Raw genomic sequence first — 15,217 nt, 5'->3', positions numbered from 1 at the left:
TTCGAATATTCGTCGAAAATTGAAAACACGTTGTTTATGAGACAATTTTTGTTATTTTTCAAAATTTTCAAATTTGACCTACATTTTTGGATACCTTAAGTCCATCCGATTCCAATAATATAAGTTTCATTCCGAGTTATCGCCCTTTATTTTTCAAATTATCTGCCCATTTTTTTTTGAAAGCCTCAATCGATGTTTCTGAAACTCCTGGATCGTAAAGCTATATTATCAGACTCTTGGATAAAGCAATTTCAACAACGATCCGTAAACCGGAAGTAGTCCAAATAATGTCCGATATTTTGAAAAAAAAAGCAAAAATTGGTTGCTTTGGGGGAAAAACGCGATTTCTAATTTCTAATTTGAAGAGTTTTTGGACGCCTTTATCTCGATAACTACTGAAAGGATTTTTCTTAAACTTTCTCTATTGAGAGTCCTTTCGGTAGTCTTGTGCATGAAACCATCCAATAAGAATTTGAAATGTCTGGAATAGGATAAAAAGGGACTGAAAATTAAAAAAAGTCGAAAAATCTCTATTATTTGTTTATTTTAACAGATTTTTAAAAAAAAGTTATGAATTGAAAAAACTGGCATAATAGCTCTAACCATGTTTAATATGTAGTCAGTTATTGAAATTTAATTTTCGATATTTTGACATTTTTGCATTTTTGGCACTTTTGAACATAGGATTTCTCAGGGGGGATTTATCTGATCGGTTAATTTAGTATATCGTTATAAAGCCCTGTGCCCATTCAAGTTCCAAAACCGGATGTTAAAACTACCCGACAATGATTCGTATACCGGAAGTAGTTTAAAAAACGAAAAAAAAGGTAAAAATAGGTAAAACAAATTGGCGCTCTTGTTAAAAACTCGAATACTCCGTCATATATTAGTGTCGTCGGATAGTCCCATGAATAGACTATCTTATGATATCTAAATGATACGAATTCGATGGTTAGGAAATAAATTATGGTACGCGGAAAATCTAGTATTTTCTGTTTTGTTTTCTCGAAAACGACGCCTACGATATTTCTTAGACTTTTCTTAAACAGAGTCCTATCGATGGTCTATTGAATCCAAAAAAAAAAATGCATTGAAATAATATAAATGGTCCAAAAAGAGCCTCAATCTTTGAAAAAAGTAGAAAAAATCCTTAAATGACTGAAAATTCTCTTCTATTTTTCTTTGTTTTCAAAACAGCTCAATGGATGTTTCTGAAACTTTTGGTACAGAAAGTCAAGTATCCAAACATCTTGTTAGAACTATCCCGACAATGATCAAAAAACCGAAAGTAGTCGAAAAAAAATGTCCGGTATTTTGAAAAAAACCCGTAAAAAGTAAAAAAAAAATGGTGATCTTGCGAAAAAGTGAATACTACGCCAGATTTCACCGAATCTAAACAAATAAAGTCTAATTGGATAGCCCAAATAATGGACGTTCTTATGACATCCAAATGATACAAATATTAAGGCAATATATTATGGGACCCTGTAAATCTAGTATTTTCCTTTTTGGAGCCTATTCAGACGCTTTTATCTCGAAAACTACTATAATTCCTTTTCTTAAACTTCTGTTACTTAGGGTCCTAACGGTGCTTTAAGGCGTGAATGTAAATCTAAAAGGGTCAATATAGTATAAATGGTCGAAAAAGGGCCCCAATCTTTGAAAAAAGTCGAAAAAGGGCCCCAATCTATGAAAAAAGTCGAAAAATCGCTATTTGATTGAACACTCTTGTAATGATATAAGGGAGGTAACTAGTCCTAACAACATGTTCCGTTTATTACGTCTGGAGTTATGGCCCTTGTTTCACTCTATTGGTCCTTGTGAACGCTCTCGCGTCAAAAGTTATCATCCGATCTTTCTGAAATTTATATGCATTGTTTAGATTGCTGAAACAAAGAATCCTATTGAATTTCAGGAATTCCCGTTTATTACATCTAGAGTTAGGGGGGTTGGATGGCTGAATGGTTAGCGTGCGCTCGCTGTATCATAAAGTCTGTCATTGAGTCGACTGGCGTGGTTTCGAATCCCCGGTTGTACGTGACAAGGAGTAGGATCGCCTGTCCAACCTCGTGGGTTTTCTCCGGGTCCTCCGGTTTCCTCCCACTGCTAAAGACCCCTACGCGCAAGCGAATTATGTAAATAAAATTAAACCATATGTTAGTCCCGAAATGACCTAGTTTGTGTCGAGTGGACGTTAAATCCCATTTCTCTCCCTCTCTCTTACATCTAGAGTTATGGCCCTTGTTTCACTTTATTGATCCTTGTGAACATTCTAACGTCAAACGTTATCATCCAATCTTTCTGAAATTTATATGCATTATTTAGGTTACTGAAACGAAGAAGCCTATTGAATTTCAGCAATTTCCGTTTATTACGTCTAGAGTTATGGCCCTTGTTTCACTTTATTGATCCTTGCGAAAGCTCTAACGTCAAAAGTTATCATTCGATCTTTCTAAAAATTATATGCATTATTTAAATTAGTGAGACGAAAAATCCTATTGAATTTTAGCAATTTCCGTTTATTACGTTTAGAGTTATGGCCCTTGTTTCACTTTATTGATCCTTGCGAAAGCTCTAACGTCAAAAGTTATCATTCGATCTTTCTAAAAATTATATGCATTATTTAAATTAGTGAGACGAAGAATTCTATTGAATTTCAGCAATTTCCGTTTATTACGTCTAGAGTTATGGCCCTTGTTTCACTTTATTGAACCTTGTGAACGCTCGAACTCCAAAAGTTAGCATCCAATCTTTCTGAAATTTACATGCATTATTTAAATTGGTGAAACGAAGAAGCCTATTGAATTTCAGCAATTTCCGTTTATTACGTCTAGAGTTATGGCCCTTGTTTCACTTTATTGAACCTTTTGAAAAATCCAACGCCAAAAGTTATCACCCGATCTTTGTGAAATTTATATGCATGATTTAAATTAGTGAAACGAAAAAGCCTATTTGATTTCAGCAATTTACAATAATTACTTCTAGAGTTATTGCCTTTGTTTCACTTTGTTAAAGCTTGTTAATGATCGATTGATGATAGTTATCATGTATGAAATTTATATGCATTTTTTAAATTTGTGAAACATGTCTATTGAATTTCAGCAATTTCCGTCAATAATTTCTAGAGTTATGGCGATTGTGAACGTTTGAATGACAAAAGTGATCATGTGATCTGTATGAAATTTATATGCATTATTTAAATTAGTAAAGCGAAAAAGCCTGTCAAATTTCAACAATTTCTGTAGATTACTACCAGAGTTGTAGTAGGTAGAAAATGGCATCAAAGTGGTGCACATCACCAGAAATAGATAATCAATTTAGAAAATTGTGAAAATCTATTTTTTAACAAGTGTGGTATGAAGGATTTTTTGCCGAACAGCAGCGCTATAGGGAACTTATTTTGTATTCCAATTGTCTTGGGTTGTGTTACGTGCAAGCAAATGCGTACATAGGACCTAGGTTTCTCATCCCCTCTAGCTATATGTTGTCCTTTGTCAGGTCATCCATCATCCTTACACTTTTCACAAGAGACGAACCAAGCAGGAAAAGCTGATAATTTCTCGACTAATATGGGGATTGACTATTGGACCTAAAGGTTAGGGTGTGCATCCAAATGTAAAAGACTTGAAATGATTTAAATGGTCCAAAAAGAGCCACAAACTTTTAAAAAATTTGAAAAACATCGTTAAATTACTGAAAATACTCTTCTATTTTTCTTTTTATTCAAAATTGCTCAATGGATGTTTCTGAATCTTCTGGTACAGAAAGATTCAAGGGCAACGCCACGTTTTAAAACTATCCCGAAATTGATACGTAAAACGGGAGTAGTCGATAAAAAATCCGATATTTTGAAAAAGAAAATGCAAAAAAATGAAGATTTATGCTAAAAACGCCATTTTTCCTTGAGGGGGGGGGGGGTTGTGAATGGTTAACACGCGCGCGCTGTATCATAAAGTATGTCATTGAGTCAACGGGCGTGGTTTCGAATCCCCGGATGTACGTGACAAGGAGTAGGGTCGCATGTCCAACCTCGTGGGTTTTCTCTCCGGGTCCTCCGGTTTCCTCCCACTGCTAAAGACCCCGATGAGCAAGCGAATTATTGAAATAAAATTTCTCTCCATTTCTCCGTTGGATATTACCAGATAAAAAGAGCTAAAGTATCGTTCGATAGCCCAGTGAATGGACTTGCGTATGCTTTCTTTGGGTCTGTTGCCTGAAAGCCGATTCAGCACTGCCAAGCAGGTCTTCATGGATTATGGCCCCTGATTATAGGAAAAATCACGTATTTAGCTTGTGAACACTATAGAGGTCACAATTTTTATCCGATTTTGTTGAAACTTGAAATGTAAGTTTATAACACAAAGATCTCGATTCCTGTCGATATTCGCGCCTATCGGACCGTAACTTCATGAATTATGGCCCCTGATTGTACGAAAAATCGCGTTTTAGCTTGTGGACCCTATAGAGGTCATAATTTTTATCTGATTAAAAAAACGTATTTTATATCTCCGTTAAACCCCAAGGACGTCTGAGTTCGAATTTCGTGAAAATCGGCCCAAATCTGACAGACAAAATGGCCGTCGTTCGTTCTTAAATAGCGTAAAAATATAGTATATCAAGGTTGTGGACCCTATAGAGGTCACAATTTTTATCCGATTTTGTTGAAACTTGAAATGTAAGTTTATAACTCAAAGATCTTGGTTCCTTTCGATATTTGCGCATATCAAATTGTAATTTCCTGAATTATGGCCCTTGATTGTAGGAAAAATCACTTTCGTTTTAACTTGTTTTCTATCCATCTCTCGAAAATGTGGGCGTATCCTGCCTGGCAGCCGCTGGTTCAATTTCGAACATTCATCTATGGCTTTTGAAAATACGTTGTTTAGGAGACAATTTTTGTAATTTTTCAAAATTTTCAAATTTGACCTTCATTTTGGGATACCTGAAGGCAATTCGATTCCAGTAATATAACTTTCATTCAGAGTTATCACCCTTTATTTTTCGTATTTTCTGCCAATTTTGTGAAGTTATAGTCCCAAACCAACTGATAAAGCTATTTTGACAAGGATCCTGAAACCAGAAGTGGTCGAAAAAATGTCCGATATTTCGAAGAAAACGCAAAAAATGGGTTCTTTAGGGAAAAACGTGATTTCTCCACCCGATATCAAAGGATTAAAGAAATTAAGGTATCGTTGGGTGGCCCGGGGATTTGACTGTCATATGATACCCATTTTACACGAATCCTATGACAGGGCAGCAAAATATGAAATGCTGAAAATCAAGTATTTTCTGAATTGGGGTGTTTTTTGATGCCTGTATCTCGAAAACTACTCCAAGGATTTTTCTTAAACTTTCCCCATCGAGAGTCCCTCCGGTAGTCGTGTGCGTGAATCCATCCAATAAAACTTTGAAATGTCTGGAATAGCTAAAATAACGGACTGAAAATCGAAAAACGTTGAAAAATCGTCAAATTTTAGCAAATGCTCTATTATTTCTTTATTTTAACAGATTTTCAAAAAAAATAATTATAAATTCAGATAGCTATCCTAATTACGATTCTAACCATGTATAATATTCTATTGAGTTATTGAAATTTAATTTTTGATATTTTGACCTTTTGATATTTTTGACACTTTTGAACATAGGATTTCTCAGGAGGGATTTTATCTGATCAGATATTGTAGTATATAATAATAGAGCCCTGCTACCATTCAAGTTCCAAAACCGGTTGTTAAAACTATCTCGACAATGATTCGTATACCGGAAGTTGTTCAAATAACGAAAAAAAAAGGTAAAAAATTTGGTGCTCTCGCCAAAAACTTGAATTCTTCGTCAGATATCAGCGGATTGAAACAATTAACGTGGCTTTGGATAGTACCATAAATGGACTATCTTATGACATATAAATGATACGATGGTTAGGAAACAATTTATGGTACGCCGAAAATCTAGTATTTTCCGTTTTGGAGCATTCTTAGACTCCCTTTTTGTCGAATACGACGCCTACGATTTTTCTTAAACTTTTTTTTACTCAAATTCCTATCGGTGGTCTAGAGTGTGCATCCAACAATAAAAACATTGAAATAATATAGGTGGTACAAAAATGGCCTCAATCTTTGAAAAAAAGTTGAAAAATCGTCAAATTATTGAAAATACTCCCTTATTTATCTTTTTTCCCCAAAAATACTCAATGGATGTTTCTGACCCTTTTGTTACATTAAGTTAAGTATCGACATAACTTAAAAAAAAATATCCCGACAATGATCCAAAAACCGTATGTAGTCGAAAAAATATCATAAAAAGTAAAAAAATAATGGTGCTCTAGCGAAAAAAGGGATTACTACGCCAGATGTCATCGAATCAAAACAAATAAGGTATCGGTGTGTAGCTTTAATAATGGGCTATTATTTGACATCCAAATGATACAAATGCAATGGTTAGGTAATAGATTATGGGACGCCGAAAATGTTGTATCTTCCTTTTTAGAGCCTATTCATACGCTTATTACTCCAAAACTTTTTTTTATGATTTCTCTTCTTAAACTTCTGTTACTCATGAGTCCTATAAGTCCAGATTAGATAAACACCAATTTCTTGTCTGCGATATCAGTTAGATGGAAGCGTACGTCAAGTACTTAATTAATTAATTTATGGCTCCTGGCATCCAAATGGTAAAAATTCGCTGGTTAGGCAATATATTATAGGACGCTGAAAATCTAGTATTTTCCTTTTTGAAGACTATTCAGGCGCTTTTATCTCGAAAACTACTTTTATTTAAGGGGGATCGCGGTGGCTAAGTGGGTAAGGCGCTGGCTCGCTAGGCTCGAGGTCAGTGATGCAGGACTGAGGGCCATTCGGATGAGACGAAAAACCGAGGTCCCGTGTACACATTGGCGTACACGTAAAAGATCCCTTGACAGTTGGAATTCGATATAAGAGTAGGCCGTCGTGCCGCTGTCCGGGCAAAATTTTCCTCATAGCACACTGTATGGCGTATGCTCGTCTTCATTAGCCCACTTCGGAGCAAAACAGTAGGACGTTAAACCCCATTTCATTTCATTTACTTTTATTTAATTTCTTAAACTTCTGTTAGAGTCCTAACGCCGGTCTAGGGTGTGAATCCAAATTTAAAGCCTCAATATAGTATAAATGGTCTAAAAAGGGCCACAATCTTTGAAAAAAGTCGAAATAACATAAGTGGTCCAAAAAGAGCCTCAATCTTTGAAAAAAGTTAAAAAATCCTTAAATTACTGAAAATGCTCTTCTATTTTTTTTTGTTTTGAAAACAGGTCAATGGATGTTTATTAAAGCTATCCCGACAATGATCCAAAAAACGGAAGTAGTCGAAAAAATTTCCGATATTTTGAGAAAAAAAATTCGTAAAAATTAAAAAAAAATGGAGATCTTGCGAAAAAAGTGATAACTACGCCAGATTTCACCAAATCAAAACAACTAAAGGCTCATTTGACTTCGTGCATGCGCGACGCTGGAACCAAAGGTACCATGACTACCAAATTCCGGCTAGGAATTTTTCACGTTGGTACCTAGGTGCCGTGAAAATTTAAAGGCGATACCTGCATTCGTTCAGGTCGTTTGTTCTTGACACGTTTCCTGTCGTTCGTGAATTTACGGATTCTGAAGCGGAAGAAATTGGAATTTCGCCACGACACCGGCACCGATTGTCCGAAAACCATGAAATTTGGACACAGTACGCCCATTACCACCCCGAAGGGGAATTTCGCCACGACACCGGAACGGATTGTCCGAGAACCATGAAATTTGGACACAATACGCTTATTACCACCCCGGGTTCTGTGCTTTACTCCCATTTTGATCCGATTAAAAAAAAGAGTTTTAACAAATAAAAACCATTTTCGAATTTAAATTTGGTTTTGATTAATTTTGAAATTGCAAATGCAAAGGGATCTTATCGCTTCTTCCGTATGTGATAGGTGTTAGCACTATACACATTATCCTTACAATGACCGCAACACTAAAAACCTAAATTGACTATTTTGACTTTTTTTGACTGCTGAGGCATCCTTCCGGTGGTCAAAATCTCTGGAATTTCCAGTGGTTGGCTGCGCTGCGATATGTGCTGTCGTATGTGGGCCATAGTAGGGCCAAAGCCGAGTGGCTGTCTGTGATTTAACTAGCTAGTTACTGATTAGACCTAATCACAGATTATTTTAGACACTGTTCGAAAATATGGGCCTTTAAGTCCAAACGGTGGCCTAGGGTCTGAATCCAAATTAAAAGCCTGAAAATAGTATAAATGGCCCAAAAAGGGCCACAATCTTTGAAAAAAGTCGTAAAATCGTTATATTTATAAATTTATGGAGATACTTTTGATAGTAGAAGGGAGATAACTAGTCCTAACCAATATGGTAACAGACTACCAATTTTTTTACTTGTGGACGCTCTAGTAGAGGCTAAAGTTCATATAAATTGTTTAAGGTCATGAGACAAACAATCGAAACAAATTCTAATGTTTTTTAATAATTACTTCATGGATGATTACTTGTAATCCGATTGTTATGTGCTGTAAATGTTTTCATAATAACGGACAAAAGAAAAAATATTTGATAACACTTGTTGACTGCCCGGACGACTTCGCTGCGGCGGGTGTATGTTTCGTTGCCTGACAACCTATCTTTTTTTTAGTGGGAAGATGCACACAACGGTATATCTTGTGAGGACTTTGAACAATGGAAGATCGACAATGACCCCACTAATCAGGCACTTGGATTAGCAAAACATCTAGAAGAAAATGGAATAGGTATGTTTTATGTCGCATTATATTTTTATTTGCTCACATTTAATGTGGAATAAAATTTTCGTCACCTATGTCTGTGGTTTTTCAGCCTCTTCAGAATTTTAACATATTTTTATAACACACATTGAAATGTGGTCGTATATTGTCGTCGCCCCCGTCTGTCCGTCCGTCCGGTGTCCACAATTCCCTGTGGACGCCCTAAAGGCTAAAGTTAATGTCAGATTGACTTTAAAGTTATACACAGTGTTTAAGATCATGAGATGAAGAAAAGAACCCTATTGATTTTCAAAGATTTCTGATAATTACTGCCAGAGTTATGGTCCTTGATCACTTTGAAAAATATTGTGGACGCTCTAGAGGCTAAAGTTAATATCCAATTGACTTTAAATTTAATTTTCAACGATTTCCGATAATTACTGCTGAGTTATGGCCTCTATCGCAAACTTCGAGAAAATCTGGAAGGACTGAAACAAACTTATTCTATTGCTGACGATATCATGATGTTTGGTATTAGTGATAATCAGGAATCGTCTAGACACAATCTTTACCAAGTGATGTTATATCTCATGGAAAGGTGCAGAAGTGTTGGAATAAGACTGAATTTGGACAAACTCAAGTTGAATCTTGATTCATTTCCCACTGTAACAATGGAATTTTCAAAACATCGTTCGATAATTGATAAAAGTCGTTTGACAATTACAAAATTGGTTTAGTTAGTACTATGGCTTAGTTTAATGGTAACTGGTTTAGTTTCTCCGAGAGGCGTTTATAGACGACCCGTTCACTTATATACCGCGTTTACATGAATCAACATAATCTACTAGAAACATACTAGTCTGCTTACAGAAATCTGCATAGTACAGAGACGGTCCTTGCCCTAACAAGGGTTCACAGTGATATTCTTCGAGCCATGGACAAAAAACATGTTATTCTATTCGTATTATTGGGCTTATCAGCCGCATTCGACACCATAGATCACCAACGTCTCCTGCAGGGCTTAACGCAAAGAATAAAGCTATCCGATTCGTCATTGGAGCTTATCAGATCCTACTTAACATGCAGATCGTAATTAGTGTGTGTTGGGGGTGCAAATCACACCCAACAGTACTACAGTATGGGGTTCCCCAAGGATAAGTCCCCGGCCCAATTCATTTCACAGTTTACACGCTGCCTCTTGGCGTTTTTATCAGGGAATGTGATGCGAATTTTCACCTTTTTGCTGATGATACCTAGTTGTATCTCAGAGGCCCACCTTGCGACGTCCCAGAGAAAAAACACCAACTGGAAAACTGTATTGAAAAAATCGGCGTGTGGATGCATGAAAACTACTTGAAACTTAATTCAGACAAAACAGAATTTCTTTCGATCTCAAGACCGAGCATACAAACCTTCACAGCAGATTCCAACAACAGTCAAATATCTATTGGAGATTGTGTAATTCCTGTTGTCGAATCAGTCAGAAATCTAGGTGTTATCTTCGATGCATCCATGAACTTTAATAAACACATTTCCTCTGTAATCAAATCTTGTTTCCGTCAGCTGCGCCAGATTAGTAAAATTCAAAAATATCTTGATGTAGATTCAACCAAAACTCTTGTCAATGCCTCCATACCTTCTCGTCTAAACTATTGTAACTCCCCACTTTACGGTCTCCCAACAACTTCATTAAATCGTCTACAGAAGATTCAAAACACAGCCGCACGAATTATTACTAAAACCAAACTTCCTGATAACATTTCGCCAATTCTTAAGGAGCTTTACTGGCTACCTGTGAGGAAACGTACAGAATTTAAGATTTTACTGTTTACGTACAAGTGTCTTCATGCCACAGCTCCGAGCTAACTCCAGGACTTAATTCGAATTAAATCCCATCAAAGAACAACCAGGCCATCAAATATACAACAACTTGATATTCCAAGAACAAATCTCGCATCGTGTGGTGATAGGGCCTTCTTCTATGTAGCAGCACCAGTCCTGTGGAAGAAGCTACCCCAACATGTGAAAGAAGAAGGAACTATCGCAGAATTCAAAAAGAAACTAAAGACTCATCTTTTTACTTCAATATAACATCATTTCTTGTGACAGACAACTCAATGCCTGCCATTGAGCAGTTTACTGGATAATAGGCGCTATATAAATACATTATTGTTATTATTATTATTATTTACTTATTAGACGAGTCGTTTAATTTCCCGCGAGGTGTTTATCCGATCTGTTTAGGTTCATTTTAATTACGATTATTTACATATGAAGTACAATTAAAAAAGATAAATGTAAAAAAAGGCACACATAGATGCTCACCTTACCGTGGTCGTAGTATTGTTATCCATTAAAAATAGTAATTCCAACATTGACAAATACATCGATAAATCACGTCCCGGGTAATTATACAATCGGGAATCGGTAAATCACATCCCCGGTAATATATCTTCTTTAAATCACAAATGAATTAACGTAGTTAATGCAGAACACCAAGTAAATTGTATGTGATTGGCTTCGACCAAAAATAAGTTGCCAATCGTGTACATGCACCCTATCAGTCTGATACCTTACTGGGTATTTTCATTTCGGACCACAGTGTCTACGTCGATGCATATTGTCAATCATGTTTCCATTACGGCGCCCTTTCCATTATGTTAATGTACACGTGTAAATTGGCAGTAAATAACATTGATCCCATCAGTACATAATATTTTAACACCGCTAACGGTAATCATATTGACGAAAAACAAGAAGAGAAGCCGCACAAGAAGGTACAAATACAAAAAAAACCCCACAACAACACGTGTCTTTTAAAGAGCCGAGGAGGGGGGGGGGGGCGCCTGTCTTGTTCACGCCATCCATATAAAGTGTGGGTGACACTAAACCGAGACGTGCTCGAAGCGAAAAATTTGATATCTGAAATGTTCATTTCTACCACACTTCCGTAACAACACTTCAAATTTTCAATAAAATAAAGAAGGTAGAAATAATGTTGAAGTGAGGAAGAAGCCATGCCAAATATGCAAATTAGGCTTCAACGAAGTGTTCACTTCAACAAAGTGCTTAACGGGTGCTATTCTCACTTCAACTCAGTGCTTATCGGGTGTTTTTCTCACTTCAACTCGGTGCTTATCGAGTGTATTGCTCACTTCAACCCCGTGCTTATTGAGTGTTTTGTTCACTTCAACTCAGTGCTTATCGAGTGTTTTGCTCACTTCAAACCGGTGCTTTTCTCACTTCAACCCAGGGCTTATCAGGTGTTTTTCTCACTGCAACCCAGGGCTTATGTAGTGTTTTTCTCACTTCAAACCGGTGTTTATCGGGTGTTTTTCTCACTTCAACCGAGTGGTTATCAGGTGTTTTTCTCACTTCAACCCAGTGCTTATGGAGTGTTTTTCTCACTTCAACTCGGTGCTTATAGGGTGTTTTTCTCACTTCAAACCGGTGCTTATCGGGTGTTTTTCTCACTTCAACCCAGGGCTTATCATGTGTTTTTTTCACTTCAACCCAGTGCTTATGGAGTGTTTTTCTCACTTCGACTCGGTGCTTATGGGGTGTTTTGCTCACTTCAATCAAGTTTTTATCAAGTGTTTTGCTCACTTCAACCCAGTGCTTATGGATTGTTTTGCTCACTTCACACCAGTGCTTATCGGGTGTATTTCTCATTTCAACCCAGTGCTTATCGGGTGTTTTTCTCACTTTAACCCAATGCTTATTGGTTGTTATTATCACTTTTAACCAGCAAGGTTGCAGACTTCAACAGTGTGAGACTTTGCTAACAAACCAGGTGTGGGTGGGGGCTGCATTTGATCCCAGTGTCGGTCATGAAAGTTACTCCACCCTCCCAGGATTTTCTGCGCCGTTCGCCTGATCAGTGGATCTAGGACCTGGCAAAGGGTGGTGTTTAGTTGTGATAGTGATGGGGCTGAAAAGCCAAAGTTCCATGTAAAAATTGTCGTCCATGGGAAAAAACCTGTGTAATTAAAAGAGGACAATCCAGAAAAGCCACATCTTGGCTAAATTTACCTCATAGCACACTGAATTATCCTAGTTATGCTGGAAAGCCGCAAACATGAAACAAAATAACACTTTGATATTTATTATTTATTATTGTTTTCAAAATATTACAACACAATTGCTACAATTAACAAGTGGTTGCCATCTAAGATACACCCACATATTGCAAAAGAGAACAAGGAATATCAATAAGGCTAATCCACTCATGGTCCCAATGTTCCATATAGAATTAGAAAAAAATCTGTTAAAAAAATTGTAGCCTTTATCACGTTCACATGGTTTCCGAAAACGTGGGTTAAGTGTGGATTGCTGAAATTTATAGGATGGTCCCAATGCTACACGTCAAATTAAAAAATTGTAGCCTCATCACATTCACAAGCTTTTTTAAAAAGGTTATCTTCCAATCGCTGCATATCGTTGGGGTTTGTGATCTCATGAATCCAATGCTTCACACCAAACCTGAAAAGGATCGGTTAAAAAATGTAACCCCTATCAAATTCAAAGTTTTTGGTTATGGGGCATAACTCCGAACTCGAAAGCCAAATCTTCAACAAAGAGGGGTTAATTCGGGCATGGGAAATGTTGGCGTATAAAACTGAGAATTCTAGAGGATCCAGAAGTTAAAAACAATGGATCGTACAATCAGGTGTAATATTCTAGGAAGATACGGTCCAATATATGCCAAAATCCTCTGGATGGCCCACATGATAAAAACCCAATTTTTGAACAATATAAGGGGCCATAATCCATGAGGTTAAAGTTCAAAATGAATCCGATCCCAGATGATTTGAATATAAACATACATTTAAATTTCATTAAAATCGGATAATTGTGACCAGTGGAGTTGTCCACAAACAAATTTCACCGGAGGTACATCTGGACGGACAGGGGCAGCGACATGAAAATGTGGGTGCCATAAAAAATAAATATTCATAGACTCAAGGGCAGGTGTTTTGTAATTTGGATAGCGCCAGGCTATAATCTCTTACAGTTTACACATTTCATGTGTTTTCCTGCATCTTTAACACACCATATTCAACCCACATTCAATGTTGCTATTAATCGCCTCCACACCTTATTCGGTGCTGTTATTCTGGTTTGATTAACCTGAAATTAAAACCAAAAAAAATGTTCAGTTAAAGATGCATTCCAAAAAAGTAATTATAGGGAGACTATTTCGAATAAAGTATGGTAAGTTTGGATATGGAAAGTAGAGACACCTAATCTTACTAGAAAATACTAAATTCCTGCGGAGAGAGAGAGAGAGATGGGGTTTAACGTTCACTCGATACAAACTAGGTCATTTCGGGACTAATATATGGTTCTATTTTATTTCAATAATTCGATAGCGCGTAGCAGTCTTTAGTAGTGGGAGGAAACTGGAGAAAACCCATGAGATTGGACAGTTGACCCTACTCCTCATCACATACAACTGAGGAATCGAAACCATGCCAGTTCACTCAATGACAGACATTATGAGCTAACCAGTCGGCCATCCAACCCCCCAGATTCCCATGGAAACACTAAGAGACACAGTGAAAACAAGCAGATGCCATGCAATATACACTCACGGTTTGTAAGAGGTGGACAGAGAACAAGCCAAAAAAGCGATTTAAGTTTCATCAAAATTGGATAACAATTGTGATCTCTAGAATGTGATTTGTACAATCAGTCGGCATAATCCATAAGTTTTGGTCCGATATGCCCGAATATTCTAATGAACCGAGGTCTTTGGGATATAAACATACATTTCAAGTTTTATCATAAAAATTGTCACTCTAAAGTTTCCACAAGCTAAAAGTGCAATTTGTCATACGATCATGAGCCATAATCTATAAGTTATGGTCTGATATGCATGAATATTGAAAGGAAATGAGATCCAGGGAGTTACGACCCAATATGCGCGAATATTGAAAGGATCTGGGATCTTTGGGTTATATACATACATTTTAAGTTCAAAATTGCGACCCCTACATGGGTCCAAAACCTTGGCTATTTTGTTGGGCAATTTCAGTCTGATTTTCACGAAATTTGAGCTCAACTGTTATTAAGATGTGACGGTAATATAGTTGAACGTTTTTTTTTAAAATCAGATAAAAATTGTGATTCCTGGAGGTTTCACAAGCTCAAACTGTGAATTTTCAATACAATCAGATGCTATAATCCATGAAGGAAAGGGGATTGACTAAGGCCTGTATTGTGCTAAGACAAATATGGATGACAGACCACAGGAGTGGATGACGGAAATATACGACTGTATGAAAATGAGGATGCATACAAAGAATTACCTTCCATTGACTGTAATCAACATTGTTAGTGCCGGCACAGGGCGGCATTAAAATCTTCAGCTGTAATGACTTTCATCCATCCGGCTCACAAGCTCACCATCTGAAAACATAAAATTATCTTTTTAGATCAGATGGGATGATTCCTCTCAAAGATG

The 15,217-nt window shown here is 36.8% G+C and overlaps 1 protein-coding gene across 2 annotated transcripts in view; it reads left to right on the top strand.

Annotated features, from left to right (window-relative positions):
* LOC126814503 (E3 ubiquitin-protein ligase RNF31) overlaps nt 1–15,217 on the top strand; it is a 384,135-nt gene that overhangs the window by 286,869 nt on the left and 82,049 nt on the right. For both annotated transcript variants that reach the window (XM_050539678.2, XM_050539679.2), the window contains exon 17: nt 8,664–8,778. In XM_050539678.2, the coding sequence (XP_050395635.1) occupies nt 8,664–8,778 (115 nt within the window). The remainder of the gene's footprint in view (nt 1–8,663; nt 8,779–15,217) is intronic.

Source organism: Patella vulgata, chromosome 3 (assembly GCF_932274485.2).
Source record: "Patella vulgata chromosome 3, xgPatVulg1.2, whole genome shotgun sequence".
NCBI classification, from domain to species: Eukaryota; Metazoa; Mollusca; class Gastropoda; family Patellidae; genus Patella; species Patella vulgata.
This window is presented reverse-complemented; position numbering and strand designations above follow the sequence as displayed.